Source organism: Salvelinus sp. IW2-2015, linkage group LG31 (genome assembly GCF_002910315.2).
Source record: "Salvelinus sp. IW2-2015 linkage group LG31, ASM291031v2, whole genome shotgun sequence".
NCBI lineage: Eukaryota > Metazoa > Chordata > Actinopteri > Salmoniformes > Salmonidae > Salvelinus > Salvelinus sp. IW2-2015.
Genome location: NC_036870.1, coordinates 18,738,415 through 18,758,967, shown reverse-complemented (window position 1 = coordinate 18,758,967; position 20,553 = coordinate 18,738,415). Strand labels below are relative to the sequence as shown.

At 43.4% G+C, this 20,553-nt stretch overlaps 2 protein-coding genes across 2 annotated transcripts; both read right to left on the bottom strand.

Annotated features, from left to right (window-relative positions):
• Positions 1 to 1,839: 1,839 nt before the first annotated feature.
• On the bottom strand, positions 1,840 to 4,146 carry LOC111956216 (ADP-ribosylation factor-like protein 4A). Its single transcript, XM_023976668.2, has 2 exons — positions 3,858 to 4,146; positions 1,840 to 2,881 (listed from the first exon to the last, which is right to left on the bottom strand). Exon 2 carries the CDS (start codon positions 2,757 to 2,759, stop codon positions 2,148 to 2,150), a length of 612 nt encoding a protein of 203 aa, XP_023832436.1. The 5' UTR covers positions 2,760 to 2,881; positions 3,858 to 4,146; the 3' UTR covers positions 1,840 to 2,147.
• A 1,045-nt stretch (positions 4,147 to 5,191) lies between these two features.
• Positions 5,192 to 18,410, bottom strand: scin (scinderin). The gene is made up of 16 exons (XM_023976645.2): positions 18,077 to 18,410; positions 15,439 to 15,593; positions 14,624 to 14,785; positions 13,830 to 13,979; positions 13,503 to 13,595; positions 13,288 to 13,420; positions 13,075 to 13,163; positions 9,624 to 9,839; positions 9,248 to 9,369; positions 9,049 to 9,139; positions 7,617 to 7,787; positions 7,199 to 7,376; positions 6,551 to 6,672; positions 6,181 to 6,258; positions 6,025 to 6,085; positions 5,192 to 5,750 (listed from the first exon to the last, which is right to left on the bottom strand). Exons 1-16 carry the CDS (start codon positions 18,267 to 18,269, stop codon positions 5,581 to 5,583), a joined length of 2,184 nt encoding a protein of 727 aa, XP_023832413.1. The 5' UTR covers positions 18,270 to 18,410; the 3' UTR covers positions 5,192 to 5,580.
• Between the last annotated feature and the right edge of the window lie 2,143 nt (positions 18,411 to 20,553).

Here is a 20,553-nt window from a genome sequence, read left to right as displayed (position 1 = left end):
AATATCAGTGATTTACATTTTCCCCCCCAGAATCCAATGCAGTGTGTAAATGCCATATAACTGCTGATAAGCTATGATAGAAGTGTAACTTAAATATTCTTCTTCCTCTGAAGATAATATTAATTACACTGTTGCCCAAGGTCTAACGTCATCTAGGAAATTATTTTCACCACTTTTGACATGGGAGAGGAGAAAACCACTGTGATGTCATGTTATTGCATTTAATTGTTGCTTTATTCGAGTTGAACAAATTCCCACAAACAAACACATACATATGATCACCCCTCCCCCCTCACACACAGACAGAGTAAACAGGGGGACATAACTGACGGTCCAATGTGGTAACAGTGTAACAACTTTTTTTAAACGCTTCCTTCGAAGCAATATCAATATTTGACTTCTTTTAAGTATCATAATAAACGTCATACAAAAATCTGATGACGCAAGGTCAGAAAACGGACCAATAAAGTGCATTTACTTGACTGTCCCTATGGAATATGGAAGTCCATGGGTGCGTTCCAGGTACACAAACCCTGCACAGATCTGAGATCAGATGATCAGATCTTTACATCATTTGGAGAACTATTTAACACCTCAGGAAGCACATCAACATGATATAAGGATCCTATAAACTGCAAGGACCTGAGTAGAATGAGTGTATCTGGAACGCACGTAAAGTCTTAGGTAGGGCTGGATCTGACAGCAGAAAAGGTGTATCTGGAACGCACCCAAAGTCTTAGGTAGATAGCGAAGTAGGGCTGGATCTACACTCTGGAATGCACCCAAAGTCTTAGGCAGGTACTAAGCTTGGATCTGACAGATGCCTGACACTTTGGAGTACAGGATCCAGATCAAACTGCTAGCCAAGCCAGGCAGGAATATTCAGATTGCTTAGCCAACTGAGCCTGGCATCAACAGAATTACACAAGACACAACCACTGAGACTGACACCAATAGTGCTGAGCTGAACTAAGTTTATACCCCACCTTGACCTCACCCAAGTGATAGCAACATTAAATAGCCTAACTGCTGTAGATCCTAATCATTTATCACTGATGAAACACTAACGTTGTTACACTTACGTTTAAAAATGTCCATCTCTGTATTCTCTTCTCAGTGAATCATCATCATTGAGCTTATTGTGAACTATTCTCTCTAAACTTGTATACAGAGGTGCAACTTTGGTTTAGAAGAAGGGGGGACATACTTTTTTATTTTATCCAGTCGGACATACACTCCAAACAGTTTACCCGACTGCTCGGAGGCGTCCGCATGGTCCTAAAGCTCACAGTTGCCTCGTTTTGTATCACATTCCAATGTTTAAACGTTCTCAAAAACGCAATATCAGAATGTGGGGGGGACATGTCCCCCGTTCCCAGTGAAAGTTGCACCCCTGCTTCTAATACTGACTGATTGTAAGACTACATTTCAGAGGTCACACTAACATGACTCCTACTGCAACTTGATAGTCCTTCTTTGTGTTTTCGACATGTAATCTCATTGTCAACAAAAGCTTTGGTAAACCTATAATTTCATTGTGTTTTCATGTTTCAAACTGATTGAACAATAGGCTACATACACTTGTAACACTTGACAGTAAAGACAGCATACAATCAAGTGTGCATTTGACTTCTCTGACACTTCAACGTTTTGATTGTTTTGTCTCTCTGGGAACTCTTGTGTGCCTCATGGTATGACGAAATACTTCCTATAAAAATACATTAGTGTCTACTGTCCCGTGTTGCTGTGCCAGCCAGGACTGTTACCATCCAAAGTCCATGGCATGGTGAAAAAAATCTATTCCATCAGTTCCAGTGAGGACATATTGACAACACCCCGAGACAGCCCTGAACAAACTCAGTCCATTGACTGATACAACTGAGCCAAGACAGACTTACAGGCAGGCAGGCCAGCAAGCAGCTGATCCATCACTGAGTGCTCCACATCACCTGGTCAATGTATTGATAAGGAGACACCTAGCAGTATTGGTACACCATACTAGTCAACACCATATGTCCAGCTCATGGTTAACAGGTTAACACCCCGAGAGGTGGGTCACCGTCCATCACCATTGGTATCTCACATTAAGTCCTTGTGTAACTCCACCAACTCCGCCATGTTGGCGGTTGTGTGTGTGACCAATCCGATCATCTCTTCTTCTTCTGTTGAGCTTTCTGCGTCTTCCTCCTTTTGATGATCATGGTGTGGAGCTTCTCGAGACCTTCCTGTAGCCCCTCCCCTATGATGGCGCAGGCGGGCTGCAGGTGCCAGGGCGTTCCATTACCCAGCTCTGCTAGCGCCAGAGAGCGCTCCATCTCGTGAAGCGGCAGGGAGTTCCTCAGGTCCTGCTTGTTGGCCACCACTAGAACAGGCACCCCCTGGTTCTCTGCTAACCTTGTGATCTTATGGAGCTCCGTCTTGGCCTCCTCCAGACGCTCGGTGTCGACGGAATCCACCACAAACACGATACCGTCGGCGCACCGCGTGTATGAGCGCCACAGGGGGCGGAGCTTCTCCTGACCGCCCACGTCCCAGAAGTGGAACGCCGCCTTCCGCCAGGACTTTCCGCTAGCACTCAGGGACACTTTGATCTTCTCCGTGTTGAATCCCTTAGTGGGGACCGTGTTCACAAACTCATTGAAACGAAGGCGGTAGAGGACAGTGGTCTTCCCGGCGCAGTCCAGACCCAGGATGACAATATGGAGAGCCTGGAAGGAAGGAAGGCTGGGGAAGATTTGGTCTGATAATCCATTACCCATCTTGTTTCTCACACTTTGAGGGAGACTCAGACAGGGGAGAAGCTTGCCGCTGCTGCTTCAACAAATAATCACAAGACTGCTTTGCTCATTCCTTTTCCAGGGGGCTGTGCTGCAGCATTCACCTAGACATAAAAGAGAGAGGATACAATGTAAGCAGCTGTAAAAAGCACTAACAACCAACAAGAACAGCAGTCTATTGCTTTACAATTGGAGGGGCTATGCACTGTAAGTGAATATAGCCTAGGCCTATACAGTCTCTGTCTTTTTTCCTTTTCTCATTGTAAGTGAATATAGCCTAGGCCTATACAGTCTCTGTCTTTTTTCCTTTTCTCATTGTAAGTGAATATAGCCTAGGCCTATACAGTCTCTGTCTTTTTTCCTTTTCTCACTGTAAGTGAATATGCTCTCTCTCTTTCTTATTCTTAAGCCTTCTACATCTTTAATATTTCGGGCCATGAGATGAATGAGAGGTAAACCAGAGGGGTGTGAAAGGAGCCTATTTGCACATGTAGCGTCTAGAGCAGCGCTCGGAGCTCGGTGGATTTCATATGTTAATTCCCATTCAGAGACAGTAGGCTATCAATATTGAATAACAAGGACGTCTGCGTGCTCCCAACAAAATCCGACTTTAACTGTCTTCGGGTTGATGATCATTGCCGTTGGCACAAGGAATAACACTATTCTGCTCGTTGCCTGACAAATCGTAAATTGAGAGAATAATCGAAATAGGCTACAGAAGATTGACTGGCTGGCCATCAAGAAACTGTTGCGCGGCAACAACAGTCTTCTACCACTAACGACAAAACAAATGGGTTGACAGGCAGACAGGGGGGTTATGTCAACATGTGCTATGAAAAAACAAAACACTGAATCGAATGCGTTTATATATGTTAGTAGGCTATTGCTAGTTTGCTATTCAATCATCTTGCACTCAATAATAGGCGGTCTAGGCAGACATTCAATGCAAACTGTCATGAAAAATTGGCGACGATGGTTTGGGTATAATCTAATTCATTCCACATATTGTACTAAACGTAATCTCTATGCATAATCTCCATGCATGGAACAAATTATATAATTTGTAGAATGCACACCTACCTTTGTGATGTAGGCCTATGGACTTTCCAAAACATCAAAGCGAAATCGTTGCAACAGGGTATCGTTTATGATCTCCTCTCTCTTGCTCACACTTTCATGTCCACACGACTACTGAGCGATAAACGTGGATATACTCCCTCTCCAATCCATTCCCGCACCACGGGTTCAACCCAGAATGTTTCTAGCGAGAGCTGTGTTTGGTTGAAGTCCCAGAGCGCTCCGTTTTCTCCTTGTCCGATTGGTGATGAGCGGTGCCTGTTGTCGTCGTCGTCCTCACGCGACACACCTCCACGCGCCACCTGTTTCTGTCACTTGGTGTCATTGAACTCTGAAATTACATAGTACTGGTTGCAATGAAAAGGGCGTGTTATATATTCTAGATGTATTTGTACTTGATATGATGTTTTCTGTGTAAAATGTGTATCTTATCAGGAACTCATCTATAGGCTACACTTGTATGGCTTGTGATTGAAATGTGATTGAAATGTTTCAAGTTTCATTGATTGCAACAAACTATTAAATATTAAGATCTAGATCTTTTTAAAAGATGTGTCCTGCCTAAATGTGTATGTTCAATTACAAATAGGGCCAATGTTTGCCGATTTAAAAAAAATATATCTATCATTAGATCAGAAAGGAAAAAAGCAATAATGTAAGATCAAAGCACGGTGATTTCCTTCACCAAGATGAGGACCATCAAGAGCACATTTACTGAGTGACTTGGGTGGTCTCTCGGATCTGGTCTGATCGCTCAACAGTTTCAATTGTATGATCTGAAAGTGGGTGGGCTCCCCAGACGCCAGACATTGTGATGGTGGGAAATGTACATTTGAAATAACATTTCAGTGCAATCACACTGGGCACACATTGATTGAATCAACGTTGTTTCCACGTGACTTCAATGAAATTACGTTGAACCAACGTGGAATTAACGTTGAATTGATGTCTGTGCCCAATCTCACACTCAATTTACTAGTGATAGTTATGTCTCTCATTGGAAAGCCTAGGTCTTTCTTTTGATATTCTAAAGTGACCAAAATGACTTTTTCAGGTACTCGAATATTGTAGGATATGAATTACAAGTTCATTTTCCAGGCTACACAGTAGGCCAAGGTTTGAGATGAAGACAAGACACTGGAGCTAATAAATGTTTAAGACAAGACACTGGAGCTAATAAATGTTTAATAATGTATTAGCCCGTCTTGAATTAATTTGATTGTCCATCATGGTTAGACGTTTAGCCTGGTAATTACCAGACTGATTAGCGAACCATTCATGTAAGCTCGCGAGATCAGGCGGCGTGTGAGTTCATGCAAATAACTATCGGGAAGGCGTTATGCATTTTCTATCAGAGTTTTTAATGACAAAAGCATTCAATCTTCCATACTCGCCAACACACAAATTACAAACTTCTTATTTGTATTTTTGTTTTTATAGAGCAAATAGCAATATTTAATTCCAGACGTAGTCCAAATGTAAAGATCCGCATTCAAATTAACATCATATATCATACTTTTTGGTCTTTTGTCTTTGGAACCAAAACAACAAAGTTGTCCAAGCAGTACACATCATCTGGGGTTAACACTAGTCCATGAAGAGCTAGCTAACCCTCCTTTCACACTAGTATTTGTAAACCCTCCACTGAATACAGAGTGAATGTTATAACTGTTATAACTGTCTAACTGTGTTATAATGGTGTTATAACTGTTGGGATTCATTGATGCTAAATCTGCAGTGTCTTCATGGTCCTGGCCATGGTGTCTGAGTCCCAGCGTTCCGCGTCCCACCCCAGGAACCACCCTGTGAAGGTGGGGGGCTCATGACCCTGCTTCACCATCACTATGGAGGTCCTCTTATCCCGACCACCCGGATCCGTCTCTATGTATGTCTTGGCTGTAAGGAAGGGAGCACATAGATGTTATCAACGGGATAAACCATAGAAAAGAGGGTGTTCACACCTCTTATATATTAAAGGTATATAAGTATATACATATATATATTTTTTTTTAAATCTCATCTCATTGCTTAAATGTATGCATAAATAAGACCTTATAGATGCCAAGTCTTGGTCATGATATGGTTTCAGTTTATATACTTATAAACTATATATTAAACGTACTATGAAAAATAAACTACCCTATATACACACACACAAGGCAAAACTCACCTGATTTTACAGATTCAGTTCTCTCAACTTCATTGGCATCTTTGCCAATCCAGATAAACACCTATCGCAAAAAATGAACATCAATGTAGTTCAACCTCCATAGAGTTAGAAATGTCCTGAAAATTGTAATTTGAGGATATGTAACAAGCTCCATACCTGATCCCAGACGTCCAACAGCATCACGTCATCCTCTGCCAGATCCTCCTGACTGAACTCCCCTGGAACCTCCTCAATCTGCAAACAGTATTTGTCATCTATCTATCTATTTGAGTGTGAGTGTGAGTGTGAGTGTGAGTGTGAGTGTGAGTGTGAGTGTGTGTGTGTGTGAGAGAGAGAGAGAGAGAGAGATGAGAGAGAGAGAGAGATGAGAGAGGGAATAGAGAGAGAGAGAGAGAGAGAGAGAGGAGAGAGAGAAGAGAGAGAGAGAGAGAGAGAGAGAAGAGAGGAGAGAGAGAGAGAGAGAGAGAGAGAGAGAGAGAGAGAGAGAGAGAGAGAGAGAGAGAGTGTGCGTGTGTGTGGTACTCACTATGAACCTGCCAGTCTTGTTGGAGCAGGCGAACAGGCGAGGTTGTTGAGTGAGGCTCTTACTCGCCAGTCTCTCTGATGTTTGGTAGTCCTTCTTTCCCCCTAATGCTGCCCAGAGGTCCGCTACAACCAAACAAAACAAATCTGCTTGGGTTTCTTTGCATCTTGAACTTGTGATATACATTTTTAGGACGAAAAACCTCAAACTTGTCAATCTGTCTGAAGACCTTCCTTGTGTCAGTGTGTCCCCTGGTGACTTTCCTGAGTACTACATCATATCTCGTTTTTTTAATTTTACCTTTATTTAACTAGGCAAGTCAGCTAAGAAAAAAATATCTTATTTTCAATGACGGCCTAGGAACAGTGGGTTAACTGCCTTGTTCAGGGGCAGAACAACAGATTTTGACCTTGTCAGCTCAGGGATTTGATCTTGCAACCTTCCAGTTGCTAGTCCAACACTTTAACCACTAGGCTACCTGCTGCCCCTCATAAAGCTTCTCGGAGTAGAACTTCTGATCTAATATCAGGAACCCGTCCATATATTCTTATTCATTATGAACTAAAAAGGAAAACTAATACTACATTAGCACTCCTCTGAGACGTTTTATGAACATGAGCCCAGGCCAAGGAATCTGTATGATATTCTCACCTGGTTCCTGTCCCTCTACGATGCGTTGTGTCTGACACTTCAGCACCTGACTCAGGTACTGGGCCCCCCGCTCTTCGTCCTCGCTGGCGCCCTTACCCACCCACAGGTAGCTCCCCCCCGAGGGCAGCTTCAGCAGGTATGCGTCGTTAGAGTTCAGGCTGCCAGCCTCCACATCCACCTGCCACAACACACACACACACACAACAGACAATGCAACTAGTGGTGAGGAAACGCTGACCTCCAGTCTAGATAGGAAATGACAAATGAGCATCGTAAATGCCAATGAAAAACCCTCAAATTTAGCATAATCAGTGCCTATTCACAATATAGTGTGAAAACTGCATTTATGTGTGTTTACCTTCCATCTCTGCCAATCAAACAACCATAGGTGTGTGTCTGTGTGAGAGAATATCCTAACCTCTGCGATGCGTGTGATGGTGCCCAGGTTACGTCGGACCTGGAACAGGCGTGTGGGGGCCGCAGGTGCCTGGCCTCCGATGCGTGAGGTACCACTCTTATACACGATGAGGGGCTTGGCTTTGAACAAACTCAGGAGATGGGCAGGCTCTTTTCCTTGGGATACTCTCACCTAGGAAACCAAAAGAGAGTATTAATGCATATCAAATTTGGTACAGGAGCTCATGGATAGCAAAGCCATAGCTGGAGGGCCAGGTAGAAAACTATGCTGTAGACAACCACTAGGGGGCACTATAACATGGCATACACAGTGGAAAATTCTCATTTGGGCAAAAAAACGCTATCTATCCTCCGTGACCCAGAAACCGATAAGTTGTCGGGTGGTGGAGGAAACTGTCAATTCGTTAGTAGGCGAACAAAGGAGTCTGCTCCCTCTTCGATGGCCTCCTTCGGCAGCGGATGCACAAGAGTGCCCTCGCGGCAGGTAGCGCAGAAGTGTTTTATAATCCGCCACACCCACTTTGAATCAGATGTGTTTTTTTCGAAGGAGAAAAACATGTACACATTTAAAAACTATACTCTACTTATCTATAAAATGTCTGCCACAACTAGCTCCATTTGTTTTCATCACTTTACACATTTATTTGGGTATTCCACCCCTGTAAACGCATTTCGAGAGTTTGGGACTATAAGATTGTATCTGCATTTTTGTCTAAATGTTGTTATTGACATAGCCTTGTTCTGTTCAATGTTCTCTACCTATATAGTACTCTAAATACCACAAATCATGTTGTTAATTTCAAAAGATTACAAGATAAACATCGGTGACACCATTCAAACCTTTGAGGGATCAGAACTTTAATTATCCCAGAATCATCTTTTATCCACATTGAACCTTATCGTCCCAAGCTCTCGATTTGCCTGATGAGGCACGAGTGGAGAAGGAGAATCTCATTTCATACAAGCGCATTTGTTTCCACGTTTCCTCTCCTCGATTACCTTTGACCTTTTTAAAAAAAGAGGTGAGGAGAGGATGGAGGAGTTAGTAAAACAAATTGAGAACCTCCCAGCGGCACCCTGTGCTAACAGTTGATCATAAAACATTGAATCAGATAATGAGATACCAACTTCACAACCAGAGAAAAGATTACATCATGCCCCGTAGGCATGGAAAGTAAACCCTGATAAAACAATCAAATTAGGGAATTTAATACACTATGGGCTGGAGAGAATAACCTCTAGTATCACAATTTACAACTGTGATAAAAAAAAAGGTTTAAAACTTTCTACAGCTTTTACACATTTCCACCGAGGGCCTTCGCTCCAACAGCAGTGTGTGTGTCTTTCAGAGGGGTTGGGATAAAGCACATCCACTGGACATCTGTGGACATTGGACAATAAGAGATCCTCAACTTAATTTGGGTTAGACTTACCTGAACTGCATTCCCACCCAGAGAGCGATCGAGCTCCACAGTTAGGAAGGCAGAAGCTGTGAGCTCATCTAGAGTGCTGCTAGCCCCCTGCCTGCCACAGGAAGTATAGGGATCAATCAATTAATTCATCAATCCATCCAACCAACCAACCAACCAATCAATCTACTTGAATATATGAGCACAGGTCTACCAGACTCACCAGGTGTAGATGACCTGTCCTCTCTTATATGTATAGAGGATGATGTAACAGTCTCCTCCATAGAACTGGCCATAGGTCTTTGGGTCGATTGGGACTCGACCACTGCTCTCCACTCTGAAGATCTAGAACATGAAACATGCATCTGGCTTGCTATTCTACTATCATTTGTTTACAATCCATGTGATTGGAATTGTCAGTTGAATAAAACACCTGACTCATTTTTAGATTAGCACATTTGCTTATTCACTGCTCGTAATGCCTGCGTAATGAGGAACCTTGCCTGATACCTGAAGGCCTGTGCTAGCTCCCTGATCTATTGCTTAGACCTTAGCTCAGCGGGCTAACAGTCTTGTGGCAGTAACACATGGTCCTGTACCTGAGTGTCTCCTGTGCCGTCATCCACCATGTTATAATGGGCTGCCATGCTCTGGGACTCATGGAGTTTGGAGGCATCGAACTCCACCTGACGTATCTTTGCGATCCTCTCGGTCACAAAGACCTTCCCAAACCCCTCGCTCTGGTTTTTATCCCTCCACCCCTGGAAGAAATGCCTGAAGATGGGAGTCTCCCCACCCTCTGGAAGTACCTGGATCTGGAGATAGAGAAGAGGAGTTGTTTCTATGAATGTCAGGGTTGGGGATCAACTCTCCTTCAGTCCTGATGAAGATGGCGCCGAAGAGGATGGCTGACATTTTACGTGCTCCTAACCAATTGTGCTATTTTGTCATTTTTTTTGCAACTTATTTTTTTACTTATTTTGTACATAATGTTGCTGCTACCGTCTCTTATGACCTAAAATAACTTCTGGACATCAGAACAGCGATTACACGAACTGTAATATTTTTTTTTCTTTAATGAGTCCGACGAGAAGGATATACTGCTCTCCCGGGAACAGGCCCAAATCACCATCATTTGCGTGAAGAAAAGACGGAGGAAAAGAGGACGCAAATCTGTCTGCCTTCTGAGAATCCATAAGCGAGCGAGTAAACTCTCACTGCCATCCATTCTACTTGCTAACATGCAATTTGACACACCCTAATCTGTTTCACTTGTCTTTGTGATTGTCTCCACCCCCCTCCAGGTGTCGCCCATCTTCCCCATTATCTCCTATTCTGGTGTTCTCTGTTTGTCTGTTGCCAGTTCTTCTTGTTTGTCAAGTCAACCAATGGTTTTGTATCAGCTCCTGCTTTTCCCCAGTCTGTCTTTACTCGTCCTCCTGTTTTTGACCGTTGCCTGTTCTGACCCTGAGCCCGCCCGCCTGACCACTCTGCCTGCCCCTGCCCCTGAACCTGAACCTGAGCCTGCCTGCCATCCTGTACCTTTGCCCGTCTCTGGATTACCGACCTCTGCCTGACCTGACCCTGAGCCTGCCTGCCTTCCTGTACCTTTGCCCCTGTTGCTGTAATCAACATTGTTACTTCGACACAGTCTGCATCTGGGTCTTACCTTATCCTGATACAATCATTGGAAAATAAAACTGATGACCTACGATTACGATTATCCTACCAACGGGACATTAAGAACTGTAATATCTTATGTTTCACCGAGTCGTGCCTGAATGACAACACGGATAATATGGAGCTGGCGGGAATTTCCATACACCGGCAGAACAGAGAAGATAAGGTAAGAAGGTAAGACGAGGGGTGGGGGTGGGGGTATTTTTGTCAATAATAGCTGGTGCGCGATGTCTAATATTAAAGAAGTTTCGAGGTATTGCGCGCCTGAGGTAGAGTACCTTAAACTGTAGACCACACTATCCACCAAAATAATTCTCATCTATATTATTTGCAGCTGTCTATTTACCACCACAGACCGATGCTGGCACTAACACCGCACTCAACCAACTCCATAAGGCCATAAGAAAACAATAAAATAATCACCCAGAAGCGGTGCTCCTAGTGGCCGGGGACTTTAATGCAGGCAAACTTAAATCAGTTTTACCAAATTTTTACCAGCATGTCACATGTGCAACCAGATGGGAAAAAACTCTAGACCATCATTACTCCACACACAGAGATGCATACAAAGCTCTAACCCGCCCTCCATTTGGCAAATCTGACCATAATTCTATCCTCCTGATTCCTGCTTACAAGCAAAAACTAAAGCAGGAAGTACCAGTGACTCGCTCAATACGGAAGTGGTCAGATGACACGGATGCTACGCTACAAGACTGTTTTGCTAGCCCAGACTGGAATATGTTCTGGGATTCATCCAATGCCATTGAGGAGTACACCACATCAGTCATCGGCTTCATCAATAAGTGCATTGACGACGTCATCCCCACAGTGACTGTACGTACATATTCCAACCAGAAGCCATGGATTACAGGAAACATCCACATCTAGCTAAAGGCTAGAGCTGCCGCTTTCAAGTAGCGGGACACTAATCCCACTATGCCCTCAGACGAACCATCAAACAAGCAAAGCGTCAATACAGGATTAAGATTGAATCCTACTACACCGGCTTTGACGCTCATCGGATGTGGCAGGGCTTGAAAACAATTATGGACTACAAAGGGAAACCCAGACGTGAGCTGCACAGTGACGCGAGCCTACTAGACGAGCTAAATGCTTTTATGCTCGCTTTGAGGCAAGCAACACTGAAGCATGATTGAGAGCACCAGCTGTTCTGGATGTCTATGTGATAACGCTCTCGGTAGCCAATGTGAGCAAGACCTTTAAACAGGTCAACATTCACAAAGCCGCGGGGTCAGATGGATTACCAGGACGTGTACTCAAAGCATGCGCGGACCAACTGGCAAGTGTCTTCACTGACATTTTCAACCTCTGACTGAGTCTGTAATACCTACATGTTTCAAGCAGACCACCATATTCCCTGTGCCCAAGAAAACGAAGGTAACATGCCTAAATTATTACCGCCCCGTAGCATGTTGGTAGCCATTTAAGTGCTTTGAAAGGCTGGTCATGGCTCACATCAACAGCATCCTCCTGGATACCCTAGACTCACTCCAATTCGCATACCGCCCCAACAGATCCACAGATGACGCAATCTCACTCGCACTCCACACTGCCCTTTTCCACCTGGACAAAAGGAACACCTGTGTGAGAATTATTCTGTTCACTGACTACAGCTCAGCGTTCAACAACATAGTGCCCACGAAGCTCATCACTAAGCTAAGGACCCAGGGACTAAACACCTCCCTCTGCAACTGGATCCTGGACTTCCTGAAGGGCCGCCCCCAGGTGGTTAGGGTAGACAACAACACGACTGTCATGCTGGTCCTCAAGACTGGGGTCCCTCAGGGGTGTGTACTTAGTCCTTTCCTGTACTCCCTGGTCACCCACGACTGCGTGGCCAAACACGACTCCAACACCATCATTAAGTTTGCTGATGACACAACAATGGTAGGCCTGATCACGGACAACGATGAGACAGCCTATAGGGAGGAGGTCAGAGAACTGTCAGTGTGGTCAGAGAACTGGCAGTGTGGTCAGTGAGGTCAGAGAACTGCCCCCCCCTCCCATTTGTTTTGTACACTGCTGCTACTCGCTGCTTATTATCTATGCATAGCCACTTCACCCCTACCTACATGTACAAATTATTATTTACTTTAGTTAATTTGGTAAATATTTTCTTAACTCTTCTTGAACTGCACTGTTGGTTAAGGGCTTGTAAGTAAGCATTTCACGGTAAGGTCTAGACTTGTTGAATTCGGTGCATGTGACAAATAAAGTTTTATTTGATATGATCAGTTTAGCAGGTCATGAACTGACATAGACTGATATTTGAGTCACGAGTTGATCCAATCAAATGATGCAACCAAAGCAATTATGACTGACGCTATATGGATGATAATGAGCATGAACCTGTGTGTTAGCTGGGTAGCCCATCTGCTTGATGAAGCCCTCAGCAGTCTTCATGGCAGTCTTCCTCTCGCTCGGGTTGGCGTTACGGCCTTTATGGGTGATGATGGATGATTCATGCAGAAGAAGAGGTACAAAAAAGATGGGAGGTACTAAAGGATGAGGGGATGAATTTAGATGGTCAAGATAAACATGTGTAGCAGTTTAAATATGTACCTTTCCAGACAAAGATCATCCTGCTCTTCCCGTGGTCCAGGATGAAGCACTCGTCAGACAGCAGATGGCTCTGAGAGAACGGGTTCTCCTCTGAGACCAGGGTCACCTGCATTTCTCCGGACGCATCAGATACCTGAAAGGAACAACAGCGAGATGAGTGTGTGTGTGTGTGTGAGTGAGTGTGTGTTAGAGTGTGTATAGACTGTGTACCATACCATGTAGAGTTTGGCCATTTTCCTGTTGGAGATATCTGCCATCATATCGTCATTGTCATCACCTTCTGGTAGATCTGGCTTGTTGCCAAGTACCTGTTAAGGTTGACCGGTAAAAACACAAAGACAAAAAAGACTAAGATAATATTGACTTGTGTTAATGGAGATAGCAAAATGATAGTGTACATAAGTGGATTATTTAACTGTCATACAGTTAAGTGCCTGCAGTAATTTGCGATTAATGTCCATTCAAGAGTGCAAATTCTAGACTAGGGAATGAAAGTTCAATATTGTGGTTGTAAAAATACATATTGAATTAGCATCTGTCACCTCAGTTAACTCAGGCGGCTCGCTCCACTCTTCCACGACAACCAGCTTTGCTCGGCCATTCCTTTCATTGTCACGGATACTGGCAGCCACCTGTGCTGCCTTGAGGCGCTCAAATTTGTTGCACTCTGAACCGCACCACTGGTAGATAACCTATAGACAGGTAACAGGTACAGTTCATTTGAAAGAAGGTTGTTGCTCACTTTATCAAGTTCCAGGTGCATACAGGCGTTTAGCTTCGAGGGATAACTCACATTATGCTGGGGCATGCAGATGACCCAGGTTCTAACCCAGCGGGTCACTGTTATGTGGCAATACATCCTGATTTCAGGCAATATTCAAATAAGAGAACAGTACAGCTTTTGGATTTAGTTTGGTAAACATTAGGATACCTTGTATATCAAATGATCTGATACATAAACCCACCTCAAGTCAACATACCGTAGGCCTACATATATTTAAGATTTAAGAAGAACTCAAGCCGAACAGTTAATATTTGACTTTCAACAGAATTTGAAGTTTGTCTGGACAATGTGTCTGTTTTCTCAGGAAGGTGACAGTCAAACAAATGAACTGTTGTTACAGGGTCACTAAGTGCACTACCATCCATACAAGTGGCATACAAGTGGCAGAGGCATTGTTCCCAACATAGACACTATATCATTGATACATGTTCTATATCTATATGGTAAACTCTCACATAGAGGGAGGCTAAAGTACAATCTCCTGATCTATCGATCCATCGATGAGTCAATTAGTCAATCAGTAGATCAATTAATCAATCAATCAAATCTTACTGCACCAAGGTCCACGATGAAGCAGTCCCCTCTGTTGAAGCTGGACCAGTTGAGGGTAACCTCAGTTGCCCTGACGACGCGGCGACCTTTGATATGGAATAGTCTCAGAGCTGACAGGTCGTTGGTGACCACGTGATGGAACCCAGAGGCCACGCCTCCGGCCTAGAATAGAACAGGGTAGAATAGAAAAAAATGGAGTAGATCAGGATAAAATGTAATACTTCATTGCCCTCAAGAGGGAATTTGTCTTGCTCAGTTTTAAAGCAATACAAGATGTAGATGTACATAGCATACATCACATACAACACAAGATACACAGTTACATAGTGCCCAACACAAACATCCCTGAAACAACATATAAAAGGCAATGTCAGAGCCTATGAGTACCCTGTGAGGTTGAACAAGGTTAGAATGTCAAGTAGTTCCTTCTAGTGATTGGGTAATATTAAGGAAAATTAAGAAAGGTTCAGAACCAAGAAAAACAAACAATGTGAGGATCACGCATAACTGTTTTTCCTTTTCATCTGCACACCAGGTTCCTTTACCATCCCATGAGTCAGTGTTGCTGCCCATGGCCAGGGCCAAACAAAACGTTACGACAAGTGTTAATTTAATAGCAGACCTCCAGCGTATGATGCCCAGGGTCTGAAATGTGGCAAATGGAATGAATATTCACTGCTAAAAATAAGGGTGCTTTTTGGTTCAATATAACACCATATCTTCTAGTAGTAAATAGCAGTAAGACAGATACAGGAACAACTATAATATTAGTCAAATAAACTGAAATAAAATGCATCAGTAAGACAATACTGTACTTTATATGTGATGCCTCCCTTGAAGTAGCGTGTGAAGGCGGTGGACTCGAACCCCTGCAGTTCTCTGTACTGGACAGGCTTCCCTCCTAGGAAATCATCCAGCTGAACAGTGAAGATGGCCGCCGCCGTGCTCTCGTCCTGGCTGCACTCCTTACCTAAGGAGAGAACATGAGGGGTACAGTACTTAAATACAATATGATAAATGTTAGCATGAAATGAGAGAGTATTCAAGTTTAGACAAAGGAACTTAAGCACAATGTTCATTCTTATGAGTCAAACTGCCTAGCTGATGTTATCACTGTGATGTTCATAGTATGCTTTATCTTCACACTGTGTGGCGTGGGCCTGTTTGTTCACATCTTTTTTGTCACCCTTGAAGACGGCTTGGCAACAATAATCACACTGGTGATGCAGTTTTCATATTTTCACTCTCAAACAGAATCTAACAGCCTTGCGTGTTGCCATTGTACATTTCTGGGTGACTGCTGCTGCTGCACAACACAACAGTGGTTTAACACCTATCTCAAGGCCATCAGATGCCATCAGACTGTTAAACAGCCATTCACTAACACAGAGATGCTGCTGCCTGGGTACAGACTTGATATCATTAGCCACTTGAATAAATGGATCACTAGTCACTTTCATAATGCCACTTTAATAATGGTTACATATCTTGCATTAGTCATCTCATATGTTTATATTATATTTTATACCATCTATTGCATCTTGCCTATGCCGCTCTGTCATTGCTCATCCATATATTTGTATGTATATATTCTTATTCCATTCCTTTACTTAGATTTGTTTTTATTAGGTAGTTGTTGTGGAATTGTGAGAATACATGTTAGATATTGCTTCACTGTCGGAAATAAAGGCACAAGCATTTCGCTACAGTCGCAATAACATCTGCTAACCATGTGTATGTGACCAATACAATTGGATTTGATTTGAGGAGCTGGAACCCTGTAAGTGGTACCTTGTAGGCCTGATGAGGTAGGTAAACAGTCCAAGTCATACCTACTATTTTGGTGTGACTAACATAGTTAAACATTAGCTAGCAGTCTATAACATGTTGCCATTCTAATTTAGTGAGTAACTGAATGAAGGAACCGAGGGAAAAATTAAAGCCCATAGCAGCAAGCATAATGTGAAGGAAACCCTTTGGAGGTCCATTAGCATGTTTAGTGGTTAATGGTTAATGATGGGGGGGGGGGGGCATGAGGGAGGAGAAGGAAAAGGAAGGGTGGGAGAAGAGGTGGGAGAGTGAGAGAGAGAGAAAGAGGGTGTGGGAGAGAGAGAGAGACATAAAAATATATGATTGTGTGTCAAGGAAGGAAGCTGGAGTTACAGATCAGTAGCCTTGACTTGCATGGTTCAGTAGTTCCACGAAGAAACTGACAGTACCTTCAGGTACAATGTGTCTACTCTGAGACAGCTGAACAGAGAAGTTACTCAAAGGTTAATGAAAAGGCTTGATCGTTTCCCAGATTACGTGTGGAACGAGGACTGATAAAGTTTACGACCTCTGCTGAGAATGACCTTATCTTATCCAGGAAGATTCATGATAGTCAATCACCCCACCCAGATAGTCACTTTCATTTTTTACTTCAGGCAAAAAAACTGTATTCAGCTCAGCTGATGACAAGATCGGCTGACTTGCTTCTGCTTTACTTCTCTGTACACTAAGACAACAGCACCTTGAGACCTCACAGTTGTGAAACGTTATGAAACGTCACTCACACACAGGGATGGAAATTAAGCTAGCCCATTAACCCGTTGCCAGTACTTTTCAGACAGGGCTAGTACAAAATGTGCCCAACTAGCTACCCGGCTATTGACATTTTGTCTTTTCAAATATCGCATGGCACATTTTTTTAGCCCCGGGCTCTTACAAAGGCCTTGAGGCCTATACGTAAAGCTTAATAAAGAGCAGTTATACTAGCAAGAAAAGCATGCAGGTTTCTTATTTTTTCTCTCATGTTATTCAATTGTTACCATGCACCTGCAAAAGAGTGCCTTTTGAATTTTTAGACTGCTTGAATTTTTAGACGGCTAGCCTGGCTGTCCAGTGCCCAAAATCCTTATGTTCCATCCCTGCTCACACACGATCATCCACAAAGAGCAGAGGCATTCTACTATTAGGTTGACATGGGGTCTTTCAGGGGAGGTGCAGGACAGCAATGCCAAATAATAGTGATTATTTAATCCATTTCTAAACTATCTTTCTCAACATTATCAGCATCTCATATCTGCATTTGTGGTGTCAAGCTAAACCATCTATCTTGTTCTGTCTTGAAATGTACAACCTGTTCTTCTCTTATATGAATACATCTACTCAGATATGATCCTATGATGAAGGGAATGTGTTATAACACTGTTAGTATATTATGTCCTTTGATGCTAAGTTATTTTAGCTATTGCCAATGTATGTATTAATGTTAATGAGAAGGTTCTGAGAATATTATGCCATGGAGTTCAGCCTGTAGCTATAAAACTTGAACGTCTATGAAGCACTCCCCAAATGTATTCACGTTAATCTCCAAGGATTCATAACCCTCCGTCAGTAAACAAATCATCCAGCGTGTGACATGTTGTGTGGAAGAGCCTGAGGAAACACTCCACATTCACTCCAACTCACCCAGCCAGAAGTGCAGGTCGTAGAAGCAGCTATCCCGCTGTTTGACGGTGTGGAGAACCACGTACGCGTCGCCAACATAGAAGTTCCCGTGCAGGTTCTCAGGCACAGCGACCAGCTCAATCTTCTCTATCCTCCATATCTGGAGACCGGCTGCCCTGCCTGCCTTGTCAAACTCCCTGTGGTAGAGCACCATGGTTCAACTGGTTGTCTGGTGGCAGAAGGGCGACGGCTGGATGTGGATCCCTGGTGTGGTGAGAAGAGTATGGGGTGAGAGCGAGGCACAGACTGCTGCTCTGTTCTCTGTCTGGTCCAGCGGAGGAGTGAGTCAATAGCAGCAGTGTGCAGGGCTCTAAGGCTGAGGTTGAGGCTGAGAGGGGGTGGGTGTGTCTTAGAGGCTGCCAAAGTACACACACAATGCGTACGCGCACATACACACTCACACACACACACACACACACACACACATGTTTTCACTACACCTACATATTACTGTCTCTATCCATGCTCAATATTTCCAATATGCCCTTGGAAAAGCGCTCAGAGTAAAGGTTCTGCTATAATAACTTTATTACATCATAATATTAGGCTTCAAATAACTTGCATTCAGATCAGGTCAACAGAGATGTTTATCTTGTAGTTTCAACAGAGCTCAGCAAATCAAATCCAATTATATTTATCACATGCGCCGAATACAACATGTGTAGACCTTACCGTAAAATGCTTACTTACAAACCCTTAACCAACAATGCAGTTTAAGAAATAGAGTTAAGTAAATATTTACTAAATAAACGAAGTAAAACATTTCATAAAAAGTAAAACAATAAAATTACATAACAATAACGAGGCCATATATACAGGGGGTACCGGTACAGAGTCAATGTGCGGGGGTTCAGGTTAGTCGAGGTAATTTGACCTGTTCACTGGATGTGCTACCTTGTCCCGGACCTGCTGTTTTGGACTCTCTCTCTACCACACCTGCTGTCTCTAACTCTGAATGATCGACTATGAAAGCAAACTGACATTTACTCCTGAGGTGCTGACCTGTTGCACCCTCTACAACCACTTTGATTATTATTATCTGACCCTGCTGGTCATCTATGAACGTTTGAAGTTCTTGGCCATGTACTGTTATAATCTCCACACAGCACAGCCAGAAGAGGACTGACCACCTCTCAGAGCCTGGTTCCTCTCTAGGTTGCTTCCTAGGTTCTGGCCTTTCTAGGTTGTTTTTGCTTCTACACCTGCATTGCTTGCTGTTTGGGGTTTTAGGCTGGGTTCCGGTACAGCACTTTGTGACATCGGCTGACGTAAAAAGGGCTTTATAAATACATTTGATTGATTGATTGACACTTGTAAGTAGGGGTAAAGCGACAATGTATAGATAATTAACAGCGAGTTGCAGCAGTGTAAAAACAATGGGGTCAAGGTAAATAGTCCAGGTGGCCATTTGATTCATTGTTCAGCAGTTGGAGGTAGAAGCTGTTAAGAAGCCTTTTGGACCTAGACTTGGCGCTTCGGTACCGCTTGCCGTGGGGTAGCAGAGAGAACAGTCTATGACGTGGGTGACTGGAGTCTTTGACAATTTTTGGGGCTTTCCTCAGATGCCGCCTAGTATATAGATCCTGGATGGCAGGAAGCTTTGCCCTAGTGATGTATTGGGCCATACGCATTACCCTCTGTAGCGCCTTACGGTCGGATGCCGAGCAGTTGCCATACCCGGTGGGGATGCAACCGGTCAGGATGCTCTCGGTGGTGCAGCTGTAGAACTTTTTAGGATCTGGGGACCCATTCCAAATCATTTCAGTCTCCCCCGGGGGAAAATGTTTTGTCGTGCCCTCTTCATGACTGTTTTGGTGTGTTTGGACCTTGATATCAGTGTGTGGTAATTTGTCTCTGCACTTATAAACACAGAGAACCAGAAAAAAATCCCCACAATTGCATCAGTTCAGAATTGATCTCTACTCTGGTTTAAAGAAATATTACCATTTGACCAAGAAACTAAATATAAACCAGACATTACAGAATGGTTCCCTTTCAAGTTCCCTATTTCTTGTTCCGTATTAGACTGGTCTCTAAAGGTTATGGCTTAGGGGAGAGCTCAAGTTTTAGTTCAATTTTTTTGCGATGGTATTCAAAACTTGTAGATTTACCAGCCGTACCTGCTCAATTCCAACACATTGCACAGCTTGGGGCCAAATCTTTGGAAAATGTCAAGCATTTTCCTCATAAGTTTTGAAATACAATGACAGTCTGTAGTACAACTACTTACTACTAACTATTACATAAGTGTTTTTTTACAAGACCAATCTGCTAATGTTGTGCAACGAATCTGTTTTGAGTACTGTAGAGTTTTATCCCTCAAAAATAAGGTTATTTTAAAGTTGGTGACGCCAGTGACCAGTTTCCACTTGGTGTCAGTTAATGTGAGCAATAGAGAAGGAGGATCCAGACCCGTGATGGAAGCTTTATAATGGTGA

Excerpts from the sequence above, each read along its gene's own strand:
- scin (XM_023976645.2), bottom strand. The coding sequence starts at position 18,269 with ATGGTGCTCTACCACAGGGAGTTTGACAAGGCAGGCAGGGCAGCCGGT. Across the intron at positions 13,596-13,829 it reads AGCCGCCTGAGTTAACTGAG|GTACTTGGCAACAAGCCAGA; the intron begins GTGACAGATGCT and ends CAACCTTAACAG. Across the intron at positions 9,370-9,623 it reads ACGGCACAGGAGACACTCAG|ATCTTCAGAGTGGAGAGCAG; the intron begins GTACAGGACCAT and ends TTCATGTTCTAG.
- LOC111956216 (XM_023976668.2), bottom strand. The coding sequence starts at position 2,759 with ATGGGTAATGGATTATCAGACCAAATCTTCCCCAGCCTTCCTTCCTTC.